The sequence below is a fragment of the Chlorocebus sabaeus genome, chromosome 23 (genome assembly GCF_047675955.1).
Source record: "Chlorocebus sabaeus isolate Y175 chromosome 23, mChlSab1.0.hap1, whole genome shotgun sequence".
NCBI lineage: Eukaryota > Metazoa > Chordata > Mammalia > Primates > Cercopithecidae > Chlorocebus > Chlorocebus sabaeus.
In genome coordinates, this window is record NC_132926.1 from 59906047 (window position 1) to 59931600 (window position 25554).

The window sequence follows — 25554 nt, forward strand, 5'->3', positions numbered from 1 at the left end:
AAGTGGAACTGAGCCTTACACAAGCCCAGGTATAGTTTGTGTTCTGACCAGCCATTGCAGAAAGATTTCCTGATAGGCACAGTATCAGGTAGAGTTCCTAAAATGGTAATGTCTCATAGTGGAGTCAGATGAACCCTAAACTAGGGTTTGTCAACCTTAGCACTGTTAACATTTGGGGCTCTAAAATTCTTTGCGTGTGTGTGTATGTATTATGGACAACTTAGCAGTATCCCAGGCCTATATCTGCTAGATGTAGCCCCCTCCCACTCCCCACCCTTGACTATTCAAAATATCTCCAGATGATGTAGATAAATATTCCCTGGGGGGAAAATCACTCCAAGTTGAGAACCAATACCCTAGACTAATGGCTCTTGTAGATCCATTCTAACAAAGCACAAACCTCGAAATGACCAATCTGATTCTAAGTAACTTCACTGCATCCCAGAACAAAGTCCAACAGAACTTATAACAAAATCTAATAGCTAACAGCTAACAAAACTCTTCCCTCTTAACTTTTTACTTGGACTCTAACTAACTCCTTCCAGTTGAGGTAAAAATTCTTGGACAGACTTAATGTGGAGGATAGTGACCCCAACTTCACAGTCTGGCAAACTCTGGGTAGGTACAGAGACATTTTCCTTTTACTTTTTTGTCAGTCTGAAATTATGTCAAAATAAAATTTAAAAGAAAGAAGTACAAAAACAATGTTTGCATTTGACACAGCAAAAATAATTTTCTCTGCATAATCTCTTGAATTCCATTATTCTATTTATCTAAGTTTTTTTTTTTTTGTGAGACAGTCTTACTCTGTCACCCAGGCTGGAGTGCAGTGGTGTGATCTCAGCTCACTGCAACGTTCACCTCTCCCAGGTTCAAGCAATTCTCATGCCTCAGCCTTCTGAGTAGTTGGAATTACAGGCGCTGGCCACCACGCCTGAATAATTTTTTTGTATTTTTAGTAGAGACAGTGTTTCACCATGTTGGCCAGGCTGGTCTTCAACTCCTTGCCGCTAGCGATCTACCTGCCTCAGCCCCCCAAAGTGCTGGGATTATAGGCATAAGTCACTACGCTCAGCTTAGTTATCTAAATTCTTAAGTTCTTGAAATAAGTAGAAACTCTTGAGAGTTTGTGAATACAGGTTAACCAGATGGCCTTCCCTGCCATTAAAGGAACTAATGTACAGGAAACATGGATTAGCATTATTCAGTTTACCAAGAACTTCAAAATTTTTCCCAGCATAGCAAAAGTGAAACATTTGAAAGGATTTAAAAAATTCTGTTTTCCTTTTAAATAGCAGTACTGTAATGTATAAAGCAGTCCTTTCCTCAGTGAGTCATCTTACACCTTCTTTGCTTAGCTATCAGTGGAAATGCTCTTTTAATCCAATCACCTTCAGAATAAAAATTAGAATCTATGATACCTCAAAAATTTTAAAATCAGAATATATAGTCAAAACTAGATAATATACATTCTTGATTTAATGGAAATATTTATATGCAGTGAAACATAAAACCAATTATTGGTTGTATTGCTACATTTAAACAATTTTCTTAAGTAACTAAAATATAATTAAGAATCCCAAAATTGCCCTAGACAACTATTTTAGAATCAAAAAGTACATGATCATAAGTACGTAAAACAATAATAAAATCAGTATATATTTATCTGTACATCCATAAGTTACTATTTTAGTTTGCTAACAAGAATGATTTTTAACAAGGGTGATCTGGTTTAAATAGCTATGAATTCCTATGTTTCAATTATTATTTTAAATATACATTGACTTTTTAAGGAAACAACAGAGCTGAACCAGTGAAGCACATTACATGATAAACACTAAAGAGAAAATATGAGATTACTAAAATCCCCAAATTACTTCATAAGGGAAACAGTCTGAGGGATATTAAAAATCAATTTAAGTATATATTGGATTTGTGAAAGGCTTATGTAAACATAACTTGAATTTACTTAAAAAAAAAAAAAAAGAAATACAGAAACAAATATTCTATAATTCCCCCCAAGAGATTTATTCAAATACGAGTTTAAGTAATAGCTGCAGGGCCCGGGTGAGAAAGCAGGGCATGGTAGTGCATGCACCTGCAGTACCAGCCCTTTGGGAGGTAGATCACTTGAGCCCAGGAGTTCGAGGCTGCAGTGAGCTGTGATTGCACTACTGCACTCTAGCCTGGGCAACAGAGTGAGACCCTGTCTTAAAAAAAAAAATTTTTTTTTTTTTTAGATGGAAAAGTTCACAGAAAGAGGCACTAATCAATCATCAAATGTAATTTTTTTCCCTTGAAACACAGCAATATTAGATTGCTGTTCTTTTCGCCTTCTGCTTGCTTCCCATGAAGGATGAAGAGCCAGCTGCAATTGCTGTTTTGTATTTTCAAGTCTTCTTGGTAGCTTCTTATTAAACTGATTCTTGATCTGAGGCTCATTCTGTGGAAAATCTAGGAGGAGAAAGCAAAAATAATAATAACTAACTATATACCTAAAGAGCATATAGGAGAAGTAAATTTCATCTTTTTCAAACCAATATTAAAAAAAGAAATTTTGTTTTCTTAATGGAATATTTCACAATTTAAAACTGAAGTCCAACAGGGAATAGTTTGAAGTTGAAAATTTACATACGAGTAGTCAATTTTGACACACGTTTTCTAACCCTTATAAGTAGATGTTTATTGAGTGCCTCTTAATTTATGCTGTGCTGTCTTATTTATAATAACATTAAGAAAGGAATCACCCTGTTGCACTAGCATAGAAGGCAAAAAAGAAGGGCATCTTGTATTTTCAAAGGAACATCATTAGCTTATGATATCTGTGTACATGAAGCAGATGTAGCCAGAAAATTCACATCTTAGCTAAGACACTCCACTGGGACTGACAATACTGATAGTGTTTACCTATTTTTAAAGGGCTCTAAATTGATTCCACTTCCGTCTGTTATTGAACCAAAAATGGTTATTACAAGGTAAATTACTAAGTCTACTGAAGAATATAAGACAAAGTTCTTTTTTAGTTGTAACGTTAGTCTCCAGGTATGAAGGTGGCAACTTGTATTCTAGTCCATATAGTATCTTATCACTTTATATGATTTTGAATCAAGTCTTATTTGGGGAAGATATACTAGCATGAAAAGACAAGAATCAATGCACATTTTAGGTGCTTATAGAACTTAGAAGACAAAATCAGAAAGAAAAGAGAGACAAGAAACTTAATATAGACTTACTAATCAGTCCTATGACTATGTAATTTCTCCACTGCAAGTTAGAAATCATTGTCAGAAGCTTTTTTTTTTTTTTTTTTTTAAGATGGAGTCTTGCTCTGTTGCCCAGGCTGGAGTGCAGTGGTGTGATCTTGGCTCACTGCAACCTCCGCTTCCCAGGTTCAAGCAATTCTCCTGCCTCAGCCTCCTGAGTAGCTGGGATTACAGGCGTGTGCCACTATGCCTGGCTAATTTTTGTATTTTTAGTAGAGACATATTGGTCAGGCTGATCTCAAACTCCTGACCTCAGACGATCCACCCGCCTGAGCCTCCTGAAGTGCTGGGATTACAGGCATGAGCCACCGCGCCTGGCCTGTCAGAAGTCTTTTAAAGACTTCTTTAAGAAAACAAATGTAATAATGTTATATAAACCAGTGCACAGTTTGGGATAATATTTACAAAACATTATCTAGACAGAAATCAAAACAACCTTATCTTATACAAATCACATGTGCTCTAGAAATCTGTTATAATATTCAAAGAGTGGCTGTAGTGATGAAAAGTTTAAAAAGAACCTATTTCATAAAAACTGAGATTTGAATAAGGCAGTATTTCTAAATGAATGTATTATTTTATATATTATATACAGTTGTATATGTAAATAAACTGGTAAATATTTTAAGCATACAAGCTAAGCACAAAAAAACCCTTTATTTGGATATTCTCATTGTGAAAACGTAGGTATGTCTTATATTTACAGTTATCCTATGTTTGTGAATATATGGTACAAATGAGGCATAATGACATATTTCTGCCAAATCCTGTATTATCTTCCTTTAGGCATACAATCAGAATATTTTCCATTCCTGCTGCAGTTAGGTGAGGTCATATGGCTAATTGAGTGATGGCCAATAAAATGTGAGTAAAAGGCCTGGACCATAACAACCTCACATTCTATCTATCTCTATCGCTGATGAATGAAGAGAACTCCTAGGATCCACAGGCGGCAAGAGGCACAAGATAGAATAAAACTCCAAGTAGCAGACAGACTGACGGATGACAAACCACTGAGATTTAGTAGTTACTTGTTATAGCAAGTAGTCTACTACGAATAATACTAAAATTGGTACTCTGAAGTACCATTACAATAACATAAAAATTTGGCATTGGCTTAGCAGTTCAGTGGTGGGTAGCAAGGAAACAGATAACTGACAAGGAGAAGTAAGTAACCTATGTGCCAAAGAAATAGATAAACTGTTGTCTGTGATAACTTGGCAAGCAGGCCACAAGCCTATGGAGTTTGCTGTACAAAGGTAACCAGTCGGAAAGAATAAAAAGATCAGTGTGTTACTGGCTGTCCTTGACAATGCACTACACAAAAGAGAATAGAGAGAACAGAAAGAATCTAGATATTTGGGAACTTAAGGTTTAGAAAAGCTTTTGACTCCCAAACTGTAACCTGCAAGTCTAAGAAAAGTTTTAAGTAATAAAAGGCCCACAGCAACTCAGCCCTAGAGCAGAGGTAAGACTAAATGTATGGCTTTCCCATCCAAACCTGATAATTCTCAATGCAGTAGATGCTGAATGAGAGTGGGAAGTGGGAAAAACAAAACAAAACACAAACAAACAAACATAAATAAGACAAGTTTGAGAACTAGCTCTAACAAAGATTTTTCAGTATAGTAACTAGCCCACAGATGGACTGAAGGAAACACAGGTCAGAAATCCACCGAGTTTTTGAGGAAGTGTATAGTGAAAGAAATCACAAGCCTGGGATGGAAAAAACCTCTGTGGAACTTTGTACAATCTTCATCACTTTATATTTGTACCAGTGACTCGGGGCAAACTCCAAAGAGATGTTAAATACCCACCTCAGATGTGGCCATGAAACAAAGACCCTTCCTAGACAGGGACCATGAAAAACAATGGATAAGGAAGTTCCTCTCAGAGCCTTCATAATCTTTGCTCAGCAGAATTTCAGGTAGTAGACCTGTTGTGTGGCTTCCATTTTTCCCTTAAGCAATTAAGAGTTTTTATTTTCATTACTTGGTCCCTGTTCTGCTACTCGATACATGGTATATCATGGTATGAATTTCTTTTTAGTACAAAGGTCACCAAACTTTGAGGAATCTCATCCATGACATTTGATGGAAAGTACTGCATGACCAGTGATCCTGAACTTTGAGCTAGATGCAGTGACTGGATGTGACTTTGGGTTGGCTTCCTTGGGAAGGAGGTAAATGTGCTCTGTGTAGGAGGACAAATGAAATGGGCATCTGGTGATAGAAAGTATGGTCACTGGCAGAAAAAGTTATGTGTTCACAAAATTCCACTTCCTCTTTTCTCCTAGATATATAGTAAGACTGCATTTTTTAGCTCCTTTGTGGCTAGATGGGATCATGTGACTGAATTCTGGCTAATGATATGTGAGCGAAACTGGTTTCTGCTACTTTCAGGCCTGGCTCACAAAAATCTGCAAAATTCTCCATGTACTTCATTCCCTTCTATTGGAAAATGGAGAATATTTGGAACCTGGAGGAGGAAAACGCCAAAAGATGGAAGAAGCCTGATCCTTGAATGACTATGTGGAACACAGCCTCTCTGCTAATTCATCACAGTGGACTGTGATGTGAATGAGAAATGAATTTTTGCTATGTTAAGTTAGTGAAAGTCTAGGATTGTGTGAGAAGTCACTCTCCCCAAACACATTAAACTTAGATTTGTTATGAATTAATCTGAAAATATTCTGATTATACTCTTGCCTAAGAAAGTAATATACTTGTTATTCAATATTTAATGGCATGGCATTAGTGTTTAGGATCACTAATAATTAAGATATAACTTACATAATTTACTTAAAAATGTGTTGATTTAATTTGAGATAAGTTAAATAGACATAATATTTCCTGATAAATTTTATCTATATTTTTCCCTCTGGCAGGACATAGAAAAAAAGAAAACCAACAACAAAAAATTATATTGATAATTATAAGATGCTCTGTTAATATTTCTGTGGATACAAAATTCATTCAGACTATACTAAGCAACAACAATTTTTCATTCTTTTACTTTGATAAAACATAGCTTAACTGCATATGAAGGTTAGGCAAGTGTGAATACATACCTAGTGATCTTGTTTTTGGAGCCTGTTCTTTGTAATTTCTAAAAGAAGAAAAACACCATATGACTTTTTGAAGATAAATCCTCTGATCTTAAGAAAATAACATAACAAAATTGATGATAAAACTAATTCAAAGGGCTACTATACTCCTTAGTCACACCAGCAAACAATATTTATGAAAGTCCTAGGTTGTGTATCAAACAAAGGTTTGTTAGAATCCAATGTTACTACAGACACATGAGGACCTACTTCCCTCACCACCTTTAAAGAGAATTTTGTTTGTAATGGAAAATGTCTTGTCTTGGTTACCTTGCCTTTACTCTTGGGGATTATCTACATAAAGAATTTCTAAAGTCTTCTCACAGAAAGAATGACTCTCATACATCAAAAATTAAGATTTACATTTTGGCGGGACACAGTGGCTCACAAGGTCAGGAGTTCAACACTAGCCTGGCCAATATGGTGAAACTCATCTCGACTTAAAAAAAAAAAAAAATTAGCCAGGTGTGGCACCATGCTCCTATAATCCCAGCTACTCGGGAGGCTGTGGCAGGAGAATCACTTGAACCTGGGAGGTAGAGGTTACAGTTAGCCAAGATTGCTCCACTGCACTCCAGCCTGGGTGACAGAGTGAGACTCCGTCTCAAAAAAAAAGAAAAATAAAGAAAAAAGATTTATATTTTGTGGTAAAGGGATAGTGGTACGCCATTTTCAAATGAGGAAAAATATGTGGCTTTTTGAGGCAAGTTGGGAAAACAGAAGTAAATATTTTAATTATTTCAACACTCCACGTGTTTGTCTTTGCCATACATACTGCGACATTTTTGAAAAATTTTTATATAACATTTTTCTATTTCATTAAAAACTATCCCTGACTTGTAAATATATGCAAAAACAGTTTATAGCTGTTACTGAAGAAATCAGCTAAATATAACCTTTACTCTAAAATGTGAAGATATCCTTTATGAAATTGGAATTACAAATAAAGTTAAACTTACTGATTTATATCAGAACAACTATGAAAAGTGGTGAGCAACAGAGATGGAGATAGCAACATCACCACATAAAAAGCAGTCTGGAGAAACTCAGTTTAAGGGCAAGCAGCCTTACATACTGAAACGGTACTACACAGTAAAACGACTGATGTTTACAATAATGGTCCTAGGTCATCAAGAAAAAACACCATATTCTTTTCAGAAAGTTCTGTTTAAAAAGACACGTGAAACATTTTCAAAAGTTTTTCATCAAAAACGATTTCAAAGTTTCAAAGCTTTGATAAATGAAGGAATAAAATTTAAATCAGCTGGCATATTATTTGGCTATAACATCTCATTTTCTGATGAAACTGGACAAATGTGGCATTGCCATATGTGTATCTGTACCTAATATCCCACTATAACCTTGGAGAGGGCCATGTCTAAAAACAGGATGGGTTGTACAAACTAGAATTATAGTCTCTTCATGTATGGACATGTAGATATTTCTAGTTTTTTAAAAAAGAACTAATGATTATTTCAGAACAGAAAAAGAATCTTACCTTCTAGCGCTTTTAGATCCAGATAAAGAGTGGAAAAACACTGATTCTAACTTTCTGGTTTCTGTACTTGGCTTGGTTTTGTCATTTCTTGTATCCCCATGAGTGCCACCTATATCTTCTTTAAGAAACACTTTTTCAAGTGGTTTTTGTTCCTTAACTGAAGAATGACAACTACTTTCCTTCTTTCTTGTCTGTCTGACTTTCCCAATGAAGAAGTCGTCACCACTATCACTATCTTCAGACATGGAAGACTGTTTGTAAAACCTTTCTTCCGTGCTATCATCAAAATACTCCTTCTCCTCTTCACATACTTCTCTGCCATCACTGTCACTAGAGAGTGAGCTATCAGATCCTTTGTTTTTTTTAGTTTGATTTAGTGTTTTCAGCTTTGGGTCAGCAGGTGTCTTGTGGGACTCAAGGGAAACTACAGAATCCTTTTCTGAAGGCTTTGATGGAGAATTTGGAATAGTCACTGCTTTAGGTCCATGTTCCATCTTGGCTACTTTTTCCTTTGAATTGTGTGTTGGTTTCTTCGCCAGTATTTTGGTTTCTTTGACTTTTTGCTCACTGATAATAGTTCCTTCATGCTGTAAATTACTTCCATTATCATTTGAATACAAAGTATTCTCAGAATGATTGTCCTCTGAAGCATTCTTTGATGACTCAACTTCAGCAACATTTTGTCTTGCTTCTTTAAAGGCTTGGACAGCAGCTGCAAGAGAAACAGTGCATGACTCATTTTAGCACTGAAACATATAAAACATGACTGTTTTAGAACAATATTTTAAAAAATTATTTGAAAAGATTTAAGAGGGCAGTTGGAATTGATATTAAATACATATAATGGGTCTGAATTCACAAAGAAATCTTTTGACTTCTTAAAAACCAAACATATGATATGCTCAGATGTATTCATTTTAAATTGTGAAAATGAAAAGAAAATCTTTTCTTCATGTCTTGAAGTTATGAAGAACAGTAAAAACATCACATTATACAAATAAAAGGAAATGGCAACTTTAATTTATATAATAATAATGCACTGAGTATTATAAATTGTGCTTTCAGACATAAAAATCAGTATCATGTGATATTTCATTTTATAAATATATTTTATAATAAACATATAAAAAATTATGTTCCTAAGTTGGAAAACCAAAAGTAATGTTATGTAAATATTTTTAAAAAACTATTCAACTTTATCTTGTATATTTTATATATAGAAAGATATATATTACATATTATATGTTCATATATTAGAATTTATTAAACAATACAGATTTGGTTTTTCTTCAGAGATCACACTTTCTGTATTTTCAGACACCTTCCACATTGGTAAATATTTGAAAGAAACTTACATTTATAATAGAACCTCAAGAGTTAAAATAAGTGAATCACCATTATCCAAAGTCTACAAAGGCATTAAGTACATGGCTTAAAAGTCATTTAATTCATACCTTTTAGCACATCTGTCTTTTTCTTCAGAAGAGGATGTACTGCTAGTCTGGCAATTGCTCTTTCAGTTGCAGTAGAATCTGGCTGCAAATTTAAAAATATAATAAATGTATGGAAATAAAATAAAAATGACACCATTGAAAGTGAATAAAATGAAATCTATCATAGTCTTTAAAATTAGAGTTGGAGAATAGAACTAGTTAATATTCTCCTTAGATAAGTTATCTGTATAATTGAGCCATGCTAAAGACAAAGATCATCCTGATAAAAATATTACTGCCTTTGAATAATTAAAATTATCACTTAATCATTAATAAATATTCTTTGGATACTTAATGTTCCTAGAATTGTGATAAGCACCATGTGTAACATTAAAAAAAACCATAGTTTTTTATTATCAAAGAGCTTAAATGATCTAATTAAGAAGACTAAATTAATATCAAAGAATCAAATAACATATTAGTGCTAAACTGGGTGAGACTACTGTAATACTTGAAGTCCCATTTAACAGAGACCCAGAAATTATCTAATGTTCTATGTTTCTATTTCAAATGTCTACTATCACTGACATGTTCTCAGGGCCTAGAACAATAACCGGATCATAGAAACACGTTATAAATATTTGATGATGACTGAATGGGGACATTATATACAATATTCAATATATTTATAAATTTGGAAAAATCACAATGCCGGCTAATGACTTGAGATGCCATATGAAGGCTGACAACATCTAAATTTCGACCTCCAGCTCCAACTGAGCTCTAAGCTGATACATCAAACCACCTAACTTGACATCTATTTGACATCGTCAAAACAGAATTCTGTTTTTTCCTCACTAATCTGCTTCTCCTGTAGCTTTTCCATCTGATTGTATGTAATTTCCATTCTTCTGGTTTCTCAGGCCTAAAACTGTAAGGATTCTTTCCCAGTATTTCTCTTTCCCTCAAAACTCACAAGACACTCTGTGGTTCCAAAAGTAAAATATATCCAAAACCAGTCGCTTCTCATCATTTCTATTCTTACTACCTTTGACTAAATCACCAACACCTCTCACCTGGACCAACATAATTAAACTTATACCTGGGCACTCTCCTTTGCAATTTGCTCTCTAAACAGTCAGTTTTCCACATAGCAGCCACGGTGGTTTTTAAAAATGTAATCAAAACATGCTATTTCCATATCTGTTCTTCTTTAAGCTTTATTGCCTTCTGATGCTTAGGCCATACCATTGCAATCTCTTCTCTACCTGGAATACTCTACTCCCAAATATATACACGGGTGATCATCTCACTGTATTCAGGTCTCTGCTTAAATGTCATCTCAACTAGCACAACACTTCCCATCACTATTTACTTCACATCACTTCCCACTGCATTGCAGTGTAGATGTTTTCATATCTATGAGGCAGAGGACTTTGTTTGCCTCATTGCTAAAGATTCAATGCCTAGAATAGTGAGTGGTAGGCACGCAGTACACATTTAATAAAGCTAGTGAATAAATTTCACTAGTGTGTGAAAGTAAAACAACCAGTTTCAAATCTCTTTATCCTAAATTTACCCTTCATTGTGAATAGTCAAATATAAGGCGTTTCCAACCCAGAATTATAAATGTACGAATACTAAAATAAAAACAAGATGATGGCAGTATGCAAGCTATTCTGTTTGGAGGATTTATCTGAGTAATGTCACTCAAAGAATATTTAAATTACACCTGGTGCAAATCCTGTGCCAGGACCACCTGTTATTTAATTATCTTGTGTACGAGGTTGAATAGTGTCCCCTCAAAATTCACATCCACCAGGAAACTCAGAATGTGAACTTATTTGGAAACAAAGTCTTTGCAGATTAAATTATGATGGAATCACAGTGGCTCAGAGTGGTCCTAAGCCCAATATGTCTGGTTTCCTTATAAGGAGACGAATATTTAGATATAGGGGCACAGAGAGACACAGTAAAGACTACATGAACACTAAGGCAAAGATTGGTGTTATCCTGGCATCAGCTACCAGTAGCTGAAAGAAGCAGGAAGAATTTCCCCTCTGGAGCTTTCAGGGAAAGTGTGGCCTCACTGACACCTTAATTTCAAGGTTTCACCCTCATCAACTGTGATAAAATACATTTACCTTTTTTTGTTGTTGTTGAGATGGAGTCTCACTCTGTTGCCCAGGCTGGAGTTGTAGTAGCATGATCTCGGTTCACTGCAACCTCCGCCTCCCAGGTTCAAGCTATTCTCCTGTCTCAGCCTCCCAAGTAGCTGGGATTATAGGCACCCACCAACACGCTCAGCTAATTTTTGTATTTTTAGTAGAGATGGGGTTTCACTATGTTGGCCAGGCTGGTGTTGGACTCCTGACCTTGTGATCCGCCCACCTCAGCCTCCCAAAGTGCTGGGATTACAGGCGTGAGCCACCGCATCTGGCCAATTTCTGTAGTTTTAAACCACTCAATTTGTGATACTTTTTTATGGCAGCCTTAGGAAACCGATACACCTCTATTCCGACTATTAGACACAGCTTCTGTTCAACCTTTTCCAAGAAATGTCGTCTACTTATGGACCATTCATTTAAGTACAGCACAAAGTGAACCCGTTTCTTCAACCTGCTGCTGAGTTTCCTGATACAGGAAAGACAGACAGAAGAGAATTTAGGAAGGAAGCCTATTGCTAGTATCCTGAGTCACTTAGTGACAAGTTGGGCTGCTGAAGGCATAGGTCAAACATGCTTGCTTGAGCATTAAAAGCTAGAATATAGAAACCCCAATGGAAAACATGATTTTCAGGCTAAGAAGACTGAAAACAATATATGAAAATAGTCACATCAGTATATTGGGACCTAGAAGATTTCAGATAATAAAACAAGTCACCAAATAATAAACTAAAAAGAAAAGATGTACAGATCACAATGGTTTCAGACTTTAATTCTGGAACTCAAACTATAGAGCAGCTAATGCTTCTAAAATTATGAAGGAAAAGAATTTCCAACCTAGGGAAGAAGAAAAATACTTCCACACACGCAAAGTTTTTTCAAAAAAATTTATATCCCTTGTACACTTCTGCCCAAGAAGCTACTGGCTCCCCTAAAATAAGGAAGGATACAAGTAATAAGAATGGCATAGGAGACAAGAAGATCAGGCAAAAGGAATTTTCCAGTATGATGGTGACAAGAGACTTAGGTTAGGGATACTTGGTGTGTTGAATATCTGGAGAGGACATGTCAATAGCAGATGGAGAGACTGGTGTTACACTAGAGATAAGACAGAAAACTAACAAAATAAACCTATCACAAATGGTAGAAAACAGAAATATTACGCAGAAAAAGAAAAGTAATAATAACTCAGTACATGACTCACAGTAACAATAACATAATCACTAAATGTTCATCTAATCTGATTCAAGTATATAAGGAGGATGGAGGGGATAAGGAGGGATATCAGGAGATAAGTATATGAGGAGGATGGAGGGAATATATGACTTAGAGTCTGAAGGAGAAAAGAGATCTAAATCCTTACCTACCACAACATAAAGTTAACAGCTAGTGCTTAAAATGAAAAAGCTAATACAGTACATAAACATGTTGCTGTAGGGGTAAACTCTGTATGAACTAACTGCAATTGAAGCAGGAAAGGAATAACAGAGTACTGCCATTTTTATAAAAAAATTCTTGTAGAAGTATTAGATTTTCAAAGCCAGGAATTGGCAAACTGGCCCATGGGGGCTGTTACAGCCTGTGGCTGGAACTTCTTTTATTTAATAAAGTTTTATGGGAACAAAGTCAATCACATTCATTTGTATACTGTCTATGTCTCCACTCATGACACAATGGCAAAGCAAAGTAGTTGTGACAGAAGCTGTGTGTCTTACAAAGGCATTCATTTCAGGTTCTTTACAGAAAAAGTGTGACGCCTGCTCCAAATTACATGCAAATACAATCCTTGGTGGGGCAGAACTAAAAAATCAGGAAGAAAGAAAAAATTGTGTAGTATACTGCTGTTTCTAAATCCCTGCTTTGACAACTTGCTAAAATCTTTGCTGAACTGGGTATTTCTTTCCAGAGTTAGTTATACCTTCCCATCTTAATTATAACAAGTTTTAGAAGAGCAGTGGTAACACTTGCATATCTAGTGTTGACTCTGGGGGTAAATGCTATTTTGCTAAGAATCATTTTATCATTAATTTTATTTAGCAAAGCTGTTTCTCTGCCCTGGAAGATATCCCAGACTAACTCTGATTTAGTAATCTGATTTCAGTGAATTTCATTTTTTTCTGAAAGACTCTAGAAAAAGATTTACAATTCTATAATTATGTACAAATCTCATCAATGAAGATTTTTTTTAGATTTTTTTTTCTAATGTCTTCTTCTATAACTGTGTTTTTATGTTGCAATCTTTGTGGAGCACTTATTTGTGAAGAATATCAAGTTAATAAAAAATGAGACTGATTCGAAAAAGGCCACAGTGTTGCATAATCCCAGGAGAGTCACTCACATTGTAGTTGTCAGATTGCAGCTCTGCAGCCATATATAACAGCAGTGAGCCAAAGGAGAACATAAAAGTCTGGGTCTACAGGGTATGTAGGGATAGAAAATGAGTAGTTAAGTAGAATTATGTATACTACAGCTTTAGGTTCTGTAATTATATGCAATTTGTGTTTTTGAAGAATAACAGTTAATGCTATCAGCTGATAAAATGTCATAAATATATAAATATTGCTATAAAACTCTAGGATATGTTTTTTGTTTTAATTGACAATAATTTTATATACTTATGGGGTACAAAGTGATATCGACACATGTATACATTGTAGAATGATCACATCAGAGTAATTAGCATATCTATCACTTTAAACATTTATCATTTCTTTGTGATGAGGACATTTAAAATCCTCTCTTTTGGCTATTTTGAAATATATTCTTAAGTGTAGTCACCTTGCTGTGCTACAGAGCACCAGAACTTGGTTCTTCTTTCTAACTGTAACCTTCTATCTGTTAACTAATTCTCTCTTTTCCAGTTTGTACTACTCCTGCCCCCAGCCTCTGGTAACGACCATTCTACTCTCTATTTCCATGAGTTTGACATTTTTAGATTCCACATAGAAGTGAGCTCTACCAAATTTCACTTCCATTAGCAATTAAAGTATGTTTTTCTATGTGGTTTTCCCATGCAGAATGTTAGCAGACTTTCTGTTTTCTGTAATCTAAAAACTCTGTAATGTAAACTAAAAACAGTAAGTCATTATAACGTTATTTTTTATTCATTATGTTAGTAGACCAGTAGTATGTACTTTTCTACAAACATCTGTTCATAAATCTTGCTTTGTTCTTTTTGTGCTGGTTTGTTCATCATAAGTAATCTTCACAGATTTAGAAAATTAGCTGTGTCCTTTCACACGTATTTGCAATGTTAGTATTTTTTAAAATCTTTTTTATGGACAATTTTCTGGGTGAGAAATTTAAAATTTTCATGAGTCAAACTTTCATGACTTCTGAGTTTTAGATTGTGAAAATAACCTCTACACCAAATATATTTTTCTATTAATAAGTACTTTGTTGATAAGGGTAGTTATTTTTAAGGAAAATATAAAACATATTCTGATGCTTTATGCTTCGGCTAATATTTGATGAGAATGTGGCTTATTCATGAAAAGGATGACATGTGGGCATTTGATTTCCTATAATCGCACCATACCAGAGAATACACTTTTTGCTTCTGGGAAAGTTCTGAATAACCATAAATACAAAATCCAGTTTATACTATGTGGAAATATCCATGTCCTCAACAATGGCTAAGAGAAACATCCCTTCGCAGGTAGAAATACCATTCTGTTTAAGAACAATGGGTTGAAAATAAATGGTTTCTCAAGTTCTTGTTTATTTTATTGAGAATTTTTTAACGAAAATGTCTGTGAAGTATGTGCTGTACCTACTCTGTACCATAATCTTATGGTGTATATACATTTCAAAATGTACTCAGTGCTTCTAATTTTTATAAATGAAATTTTAATAAAGTTGCCTATCCAATACTACGGCCAAACATCTTAGAGAATGAACTACTTGTTATATTGAAATATGTAAAATGTTAGAGTTAATAATACTTAACAAAACATATTTAAAAATTATAATACAGACATAGTGAGTGCATGACACAGTGAAGTTTTGAGGCAAAAAAAATCTAAACACTGGGAAGATGAACTTTGTCATTTTTATCAGATGCCATAACAACTTTGAAGAGGGACTAAAATGCAACATTAGGACGTTTGATTTGGAAGAGCTCTTTATTACAGAAATGAGAAGCAACAAGAGTCAGAGGTGGTAAGCAACCTAAGGTCACAAAGCTAGGGAGAAGGCAACACTAGTTGAAATGCAGAAACTCCTAGAAACCTCTAACTTTTGCTAAACAAGAATCTTTGCAGAGTGTGAGTTCACAACTTATAATGAGGATATTACCAATCACTTCCTAGAAGTGTATCTGAATTGTCAGTCTCAAAGAAAAAGGCACAAGTTATGCTCAAGTACTAATTAGAATACTGTTATTATAACACTATAAGAAATCATAATAATTAGAATTGAGGCTTTCATTGAATTAAAAATTATTTAATCAAGGCATTCCTAAACATCAGAGTGTATTGTAGGAGAGATATATATCTCCTTAGTATATATCTGGTCCTTCAATATTCCTTATATTTAGCTGCCAGCTATTTTTAACTAATTTGTATTTCGTCTTGATGACATGTAATTTGCAAATCTCAGTTGCTTGCAATTATGGGAGTAGAAAAAATATTCTAATGTGCAAAAATGTGAAAAAACTGTGCAAATGAAAATCTTAATAACATACACATTAGTTATATGTTTTATAAATACTAAACTTAGTTTTCCATTCTTAAAAGACTAACAAAATTACACATGTACTTAAAAATGTTGGTTTTAAAGAAAGTCTTTGATATACCAATTTAGTAAATTATGGCAATTATTTAAGTATTTTTATTCTTCCTAAGAGAAAGTCAAATTTAATATTTTTAGCTTTTCATTTAAAATCTTTAATTTTATTCTTAAGAATTTTATTCTTAGAAAATCCCACATTTAACTTTTAAAATTCAAATTTCAACAAGATCTAAGGGAGAAATGGACCAAAGATTTTATCCATCAATGAGACTAACCTTCTAGGCTTGATTTCAAGATTATCTACCCAATTAGGAACAAGTTAGAACTCAAAATCTGTTTTTGGAATTCAGTCTAGTATTCTCAACAAATTTTCTTTTTCAACTCTGAGATAACTTTCACATTTCATGACCCAACTCCAGATGATTTTTACACTACAAATTGCGTAAAGCTCCCTTCATGTGTTTTTTGAAAAGAAATGAAATATAAGCATTAAAACAAAAAGTTGACGAAGCAGATGGGCTCGGGTTTATTACTTTGGCAGGGTTTTGGGTCTCTGTTGCACTGAGATAATATATGCATCTTGCTTATTGACTGGGATAATATTTGCATCTTGCTTATTGCACTGGGTTAAGTGCAGAAACTCACAAGAATGAGTAGAACAGACTCTTTCCCTCCTCATTTCTCTCTTGCCCATCTTCCTTCCTCACTTAACTTCTTCCCTCTTTGTATTTACTGAACTCTTACTATTATGTGAAGACACTGTCTTACACATGAGGACACAGAGATTGTCTTTTGAAGCTCACAATGTTGCTCTAATTTAAAAGGCTAAGACAAATGCACAAATAACTAATACAACCAGAATGTGATAGCCTTCATAGATGAGATAGAAAATGGAGATTTATAGAGGGAATAGAAATACACTGATATATCTTAAATAAATTTGAAGCTTAAAAGGCTACTAAGTAATCTCAATGAAAAAACAGTTTTTACACCTGCATGAAAAAGTCTTCCCAATATCGGGAGGTATGAAGGAAACCACAGCTTTCCTTATTTAAAGCTGACATAATGTTTGCCATGGAAAATTCTCCGGAAACTGTGGTTTTCAAAAACATACCACCAGTTTCTTCCATTTCAAATAAATTAAATAAAAAAGGGAAAACACCTTTCCTTTTAATGGAAATTTTTTATTTGGGTATATGGGTATTTATTGTAAACAGAAAAGCATTTGGATGTATCTCAGAATGTAAACAACCCCAAAATGAAAAAGATCTCTTCTTTGAAATACTACCTAAAATAAACTGACCATAAATAAACTGGTGGAGGTAGAATGCTAGTAGCAGTACTTTGAATATCAGATGGACTTAATTTTAATTATAGATTTTTATCTGATGATGTAAACCCACATATTAATATTTGTATTTATCAAAAACATTTAGAAAAATAATAGCAAACAGTCCATTTGGCTGGATCACGAGTAATGTGGCTACTAAACATGGATATTTAGGTGGTGATGAAAAAAATACTCTCCAATATTCTGTCTACTGTATGTTCCTGTGTTTGAAGACATTTAATAAAAACACTGAACACTGGTCATATATAAATAGATTTTTTGTGAAAATTAAATAAAGTTTTATGGGAATTTAATCTGATACACACACACAAACACAAAATGTTATATGTGAACATTACTGTGAGGGAAGGAACATAAGCGTAAGTGATAAAGCCAGTCATTTAATCATTCAAGCTAATCATATATTAATCAACTGGAGGAAGTAATAGCTTTGTAGTAGGGGTATCTGCAGCTATTATTTCTTTTCTGCATGAAAAGGGAGAGGACATAATCACTGTTCTACTTCCCCTAAGCCACCGGTCTGCTTTTTAAGTGATAGTGATGTTTACTTTCAGTTAAAACTTACATTAAATACCAATTACACCCTTCCTTGGTTCCTATTTCCAGGAGTGGACCAATTTCTACAGGTATTTGGTCCCAAAGCACCATACGTATATGTCCTATAGTCAACTAAAGAAGAACGAACACATAAAAATAGGGCAAAACAACAAGAACAAAAAGGAAAACTATGCAGAATTCCATGTAATTATAACAAATTCTAGGTAAGCAGAGGCCAAAAATGAACCTCTCTCTAATTTGCCCTTTTAACACTGGAAAGCCATAGGGAGTTAATAATATGACAGAAGGAAATGAATGCTTGAGAAAATTAAAAGTGTAGAAATTAATTTAAAAAATAAAACGAATTTTCAGTAGTGATGTGACACAACTGAATCAAACAGTGCTTATACTTATCACTATTTTATGGGTCTTTGAATCTTACAGTTTGGTACTGGTGGCAGAGTTACTGGGAAGGGAAGGTTAAAGGGAGGATGGAGTTGAGTGCCAGAAAAGAAGCATAGAACAACTGAACAGACCAGGATGGGATGTTCCACTATGGCACTAGTTTCTAAAAGAAAAATGGAAAAGATTGAGGACATATAGAAAGCAAAAATTCCAAAGACAAACCTGGCCCAGAATATTTTCCCTTGAGAGATTATGGGAATTATCCTTGCCATTATCACAGAACATGAACCACTTTCCTCAACTCGACTTGCTCGCAAGAATAGTAGATAGGCAAGAAATAGGTAAGGTAATCCTTTCAGGACCATGCTCATCTACATACTACAAAAAGATGTGCATACACAGGACAGTCATTTTAACCATTTCTGGCCACCTTACTCAGAAAACTTACCAAGAACTATGCATGAATCTATCCTTCCACCCATCTGAAGAATGGAATACTTCCTGTGAGTTTTAAAATATCACAACCTCATCTGTTTATTTTCCACCTCCCAGTTTCAAAAAGAACTTAAAAGATCATAGATATAAAATATAGTAAGAAAATGCCAAATAAAAGTAGGCAGAAAACATAAAAAGGGGGGAAAGAGAAAATATTATTATAATGGAAGAGACTAATTAAAATAAGGAAATTGTATCCATCAAAAGACACTACTAACAAAGTAAAAGGAAGCCAAATAATAAATGCAGCTATTTCCGACCCGACAAACAGTTCACTCAAAATATCTAAAGAACTCGTATAAATTAAGAAAACCAATTAAATATTAAAAAAAAGATAAAACCAGGCACTATACAAAAGTGGATATGCATATGACCAAACAAAATGATGACATGTCAATGGAAAAATGCAAATTAAATTTAGGTATTATACATGCACAAGGATGTCTAAAATGAAAAAGACTAGCAATACAATCTTAACTAGAACTCTCACATACTGAAGGTGGGAGTATACATTAGTACATTTACTTTGGAAAACCAGTGTATCTCCTAAATTGAACATACGTGTGATACTGTTATAGAATAAGAAATATATATTTGGTGTTTATCTTGGTTCCTGGCCAGAGCTCCCAAAACTCATGTCATTTCATAAGCAATAAGAAAATAAAGGTGAAAGGAGCGTATTTTGTTATAATATTTTATTTTTGGTCCTAGTTTCTGAAATATGCCATGTTCCATAACCAAGTAACTCCACTTTCCGGTATATGCTCCAAAAGAAATATGTAACAATGTTCATAGGGATGGATGTCAGCAAGATGGCAGAATAGGACTTTCTAGGGCTCATACCTGCACAGAAACATCAATTTGAATGACTATCTACACAAAAAAATACCTTTATAAGAGCTAATGAAAACAGATGAGAGATTACAGCACCTAGGTATAGCACAGAAATAAGAAAAAAAGAAAAACAACAACAACAACAAAAACACATTGGGAAGAGTAGGAAGAACAGTTTTACACTACTCAAATCACCCCTTCCCCAACCCCAGGCAGAAATACTTTGGTGAGAAATACTTTCCATGTGGTGATGGGAGGGAGAGGTGAGCACTATACTTTGCCTGGGAACCCAAAACACAACCCGCTCCAGTAAAACCAGCACCAGGAAGGCCGTCACGGGCCCAGACTCCACGCTGGTAACCAACGACTGAGACTCCAGGCTCACCTCAGTGCTAGGTTGAATGCCGCAGTCCCAGGCTCCAGGCCTACACAGCAAATTGTGTCTCTCGGTTGTCCCAAGACAGGCCAATATCAGCGGCCCCAGGTTCAGAACTGCCCTCAGCAGAGGATGATCCCCACAGTCCCAGGCTTTGGGCCAGCCCTAGGTTTCAGGGCAACCCAGTATCAGGTCAGCACTTATGGTCTCAGCATTTAGGTCAGCCTCTGTCAGACCTGTCAGATCCCAGGCTCCAGACTGGTACATTCAGACAAAGCCTACACGCCTGCCTTGGCACCAGGCAGGATCCTACAAACCCCAGGGTCCAGGTCTGCCTCAGTCGCTTCAGGATATATACTGACCTCAGTACTGAGGTGGTTTTTATAACTCCAGGCTTCAAGCCCATCCAAGCACCAGGCCAGGCCCTGTGACTGAGGATACAGACCTACACAGCACTAAGTCTGCCCCTGTGGCCCCAGGTTACAGACCTGCCCCATGACCAGGTTGGCACCCTTGGACACAAACACCAAGCAGGCACGTGCAGACAGAGGCTCCAGACCCGCCCAGTGCCAGGCTGAATCCCAAGGCCCCACTCTCCAGGTTGGCCTCTGATGCCCCATTCTCCAGCAGACCCAGGGTCCAGGTCTGTCCCAGAAGACTCCCACTGGACCAGCCAACACAGACCCAGGGTGCAGGACCACTCCTGTCTACACAGGTCCCAGGCCTGCCCCTGAGGCTGTAGGATACATGCCAGCTTTTGTCGACCTAGACTCTAAACCAGCACTTGCACATCAGCTTCTAAGGCTGGCACCAAAAGACAGAGGATCCAGGCTGGTCCCCATGGCCCCAGGATCCAGACCAGTCCCAGTAGTTCCAGGCACCATGCCAGCACCAGCAACATTAAGTTTAGACTAGCACTGTGGACCTATGCTCCATGCTGGCCTTGATACCCAGCCAGCCCCCATGGTTCCAGGCTCTAGAGGATCCAGAGTCCAGGCCTACTCCGGTAGACCCAGGGTCCAGGTCCACCTCAGCATTCACAGTTCCAGGCTGAATGCCAAGGACTGAGGCCCCAAGACCACCCGTGTAGACTGTGTCGCCAGCCCAGCCCTTATTGATCCAGTCTTCAGGCCCTATCACATGAACCCAGATGCCAGGCCAGCCCATATGGTGACCTGGTCACCAGGTCGGCTTGCCCAAGGATGCCAGCAGCAAACCTGCCCTCAAATCACACCAGACACCCTGCCCAAAATCTCTGGATGTGCTGACTGGAGAAGGGTTCTCCCAGACAAAGCGAGTATGCAAACACTAGAATAAGTCCCTACTTCTGTAAATATGCAAAAATCAACATAAGGCAACAAGAGACAGAAAAAACCTAAGAGATACAACACTACAAAAATAACAGGATAATATACTAGTAGCTGACCCCAAATAAATGAAGATCTATAACAGAATGACAAAGAATTCAAATAATTATTTTCAGAAAGCTTACAGAACTTCAAAATATATACAGAAACAAATTAATAATATAAAGAAAACAATAAAATACCAAAATCAGAAAATTCACAGAATGACTAAAATTACTATTTGAAAAATTTAAATTCTGGAGGTGAAAAATACACTGAAATAAAAATTTAATGGAGAACATCAACAGCAGAACTGATCAAACAGAAGAATCTGTGAACCTGAAGATAGGTTATGTGAAAATATATAGTCAGAGGAAAAATTAGAAAAAAAGAATGAAAATGAATGAATTAAATTTATGAGGTTTATGGAACAGCATCAAAAGAATAAATGTTTGAATTACAGGAGTTTGTGAAGGGGAAGAGAAAAACAAAGGGGTAGAATGCTTGCATAAAGAAATAATATCAGAAAAAATTTCAAATGTGAGGAAAGACATAAATATCCAGGTACAGGAAGGTCAAAGGTCTCCAATCAGATTCAATCCAAAGAAGACTACACTCAGGCACATAATCAAACTGTCAAAAATCAAGGACAAAGAAAGCATCTTGAAAGTAGCAAGAGAAAAGAAGCAAATAACACGTAAGAGAGTTCGAATAAGACTAGCAGCAAATTTCTCAGTAAAGGCCTACCTGATGAGCCAGGAGAGAGTGGAATTTATTCAAAGTGTTGATGGAAAAACAAACAAACAAACAAACAAACACAACTGCCAAAGAAGAATACTGTACTTGGCAAAGTTGTCTTTCAGAAAAGAAGAGAAATAAAAACTTTCCCAGACGAAAGCTGAGAGAGCTCATTACCACCAGACCTGTCTTACAAGAAGAAATGATAAAGGGAGTTTTTTGAGTTGAAAGAAAAGAACACTACTTTTAACACTAAAATATATGATAAAACTCACTGCTAAAATAAGTACATAGTCAAATTTAGAATCTACTAATATTCTAAATGGGGGTGTGCAAATCACTTGTATCTTTAATATAAAGATGAGAGGACAAAACTATTAAAATATTGTTAGCTACAACAGTTTGTTAAAGAATACACATGTAAATTATAACACCAAAATGCAGGAGAAGGAGGAATAAAAGTATAGAGTTTTAAAATATGATCAAAGTAGCCACTAGTGAAAATCATTTAATGAGAAACACAGCAAGAGAGAAAGAAAGGAACAAAGGAGCTACAAAACAGCCAGAAAACAATTAGCAAAATGGCAGTAGTAAATCCATATGCAGAAATAATTACTTTGAATGTCAACAGATTAAATTCTCCAATCATAACACATAGTGGCTGAATGAATTTAAAAAACAAAAACCAAACAAACAAAAAATAAGACCCAATTATATGCTGCCTATAAGAGACTTATTTTATCTGTAAGGACACATAGACTAAAAGTGAAGAAACGAAGCAAGGATATTCCATGCAAAGAGTAGGAGTAATTATACTTAGTTAAAAAAGACAAAATCAAAAACTGTATGATGAGACAAGGGTCATTATATAAACAAAGGGGTCAATTCATCAGACAGATATAACAGTTGAAAATATATAAGCACCCCGTATCAGGACCCAAATATATAAAGAAAATATTAACAGAGCTGAAGGGAGAGACAGATTATAACACAATAATAACAGAGGATTTCAATACTCCACTTTCAGCAATGGACAGGTCATCGAGGCAGAAAATCAATAAGGAAACATCAGGCTAATTGTATACCTTAGACTGTATAGACCTAATAGACATCTACAGAACATTTCATCCAACAGCAACAGAAAACTTCTTCTCAAGAACACAAGGAACATTCTCCCAAACAGATGATATGCTGGGCCACAAAATTAGGCCCAACACATTTAAGAAAACAGAAAACATATCAGGTATCTTTTCTGACCACAATGATATAAAACTAAAAATCAGTAACAGAAGGAATTTTTGAAAAATTCACTCGTACATGAAAATTAAACAACATGTTCCTGTACAACTAATGAGTCAAAGAAGAAACTGAAGGGAAAATTAAAAAATATCTTGAGACAAATGAAAATGCAAACACAACATACCAAAACTTATGGGACACAGCAAAAACAGTTCTAAGAGAGAAGTTCATAATAATAAATGCCTACATCAAAAAAGATCTCAAATAAATAAAGTCACACCTCAAAGAATTAGAAAAATAAGAACAAACTAAACCCAAAGTGAGCAGAAGAAAATAAATAATAAAGATTAGAGTAGAAACAGATGAAAGAGACATGAGAAAAACAAGAGAGATCAACAAAACGAAGAGTTGGTTTTTTGAAGATATAAAACTACAAACCTACATAGCTAGACTAAAAAAATGAGAAGACTCAAATAAATAAAATGAGAAATGAAAGAGGAAATATTACAACTGATAACCACAGAAACACCAATGATACCAACCAAAAGAACAGAATAGGGACACCAGAAATAAATCCATGCATTTACGGCCAACTGATTTTCGTCAAGCTTCCAAGAACACACAATAAGGAAAAGACAGTCTCTTCAATAAACAGTATTGGGACAACTGGATATCCACATGAAAAAAAAAAAAAAATTAGACCACTATGTCACACCATACACAAACCTTAACTCAAAATGGATTAAAGGCTAAAACGTAAGGCTGGAAATTATAAAACTGCTAGGTGAAAACATAAAATATACACAAACTATATATCTGGTAAGAGTCTAATATCCACAATACTAAAGGAACCCAAGAAACTCACTAGCAAATTAGCCGGGCGTGGTGGCGCATGACTGTAGTCCCAGCTACACTTGCTACACCAGCACTAGAACACCAGCCTCTAGGCTGGCACCTCCCACCTTGGGAGGCTGAGGTGGGAGGATCGCTTGAATTCGAGAGGTGGAGGTGGCAGTGAGCTGAGATCCTGCCACTGCACTCCAGTGTGGGTGACACAGCGAGACCCTGTCTCAAATAAAACATAAAAATAAAAATAAACAAACAAAAAGAAACTCACTAGCAAGTAAATAACCCAATTAAAAATGGGCAAAGGACCTAAACAAACATTTCCCAAAAGGACACATTCAAATGGCCAATGGATACATAAAAAATGTTCAATATCACTAATCATTAAGGAAATGCAAATTAAAACCATAATGAGATATCACCTCTAACCCATAAGAATGGCTATTACAAAAAAGCCTGAAGATAACAAGTGATGGAGAGGATGTGGAGAAAAGGGAACCCTTGTACATTGTTGGATGGCAATGTAAATTAATACCACCACTATGAGGAACAGTATGGAGGTTCTAAAACAAAATAAAAAATAGAACTACCATAAGATTCAGTAATCCCATTACTGGGTATGAGTATATATCCAAAGGAAAGGAAATCAGTACGCTAAAGACATATATGGCAAAAAAACAATTATTATATATTTTGACATCTCAACAAAATTAAAAACAAATATATTGTGCCATATTTTTATTTAATTAGCACTATTCTGTTCAACATGTCATTATTTTGCCTCAGTAAGACCTGAGCACAAATTTAAAACCATTTTAGGGCTAACATTTTTCTTCTCTCTCTCTCTCTCTTTTTTTTTTCTGAGACACAGTCTCACTCTTTCACCCATGCTGGAGTACAGTGGCATGACCACAGCTCACTACAGCCTCGACCTCCCAGGCTCATGTGATTCTCCCAATGTAGCCTCCTGAGTAGTTAAGACTACAGCTGTGTGTCACCACGCCCAGCTTATTTTTTTGGATTTTTTTTTTTTGTAGAGATGGGGTTTCACCAAGTTGCCCAGGCTAGTCCTGAACTCCTGGGCTTAAGTGATCCACCTGTTTTGGCCTCCTTTGGGAGCAAAGCACTGGGACTACAGGCTGAGCCGCCATGCTAAGCCTTTCTTCTCTTTATGAATGAATTACATGGAAT

At 35.6% G+C, this 25554-nt stretch overlaps 1 protein-coding gene across 1 annotated transcript in view; it reads right to left on the bottom strand.

The window, feature by feature from the left end:
* Positions 1 to 1458: 1458 nt before the first annotated feature.
* Positions 1459 to 25554, bottom strand: part of SRFBP1 (serum response factor binding protein 1) — a 61793-nt gene continuing 37697 nt past the window's right edge. Inside the window, exons 5-8 of the mRNA XM_008014233.3 lie at positions 9322 to 9403; positions 7868 to 8579; positions 6334 to 6371; positions 1459 to 2454 (exon numbers count right to left, since the gene is read on the bottom strand). Coding sequence (XP_008012424.3) covers positions 2270 to 2454; positions 6334 to 6371; positions 7868 to 8579; positions 9322 to 9403 — 1017 coding nt within the window. The 3' untranslated portion in view covers positions 1459 to 2269. The remainder of the gene's footprint in view (positions 2455 to 6333; positions 6372 to 7867; positions 8580 to 9321; positions 9404 to 25554) is intronic.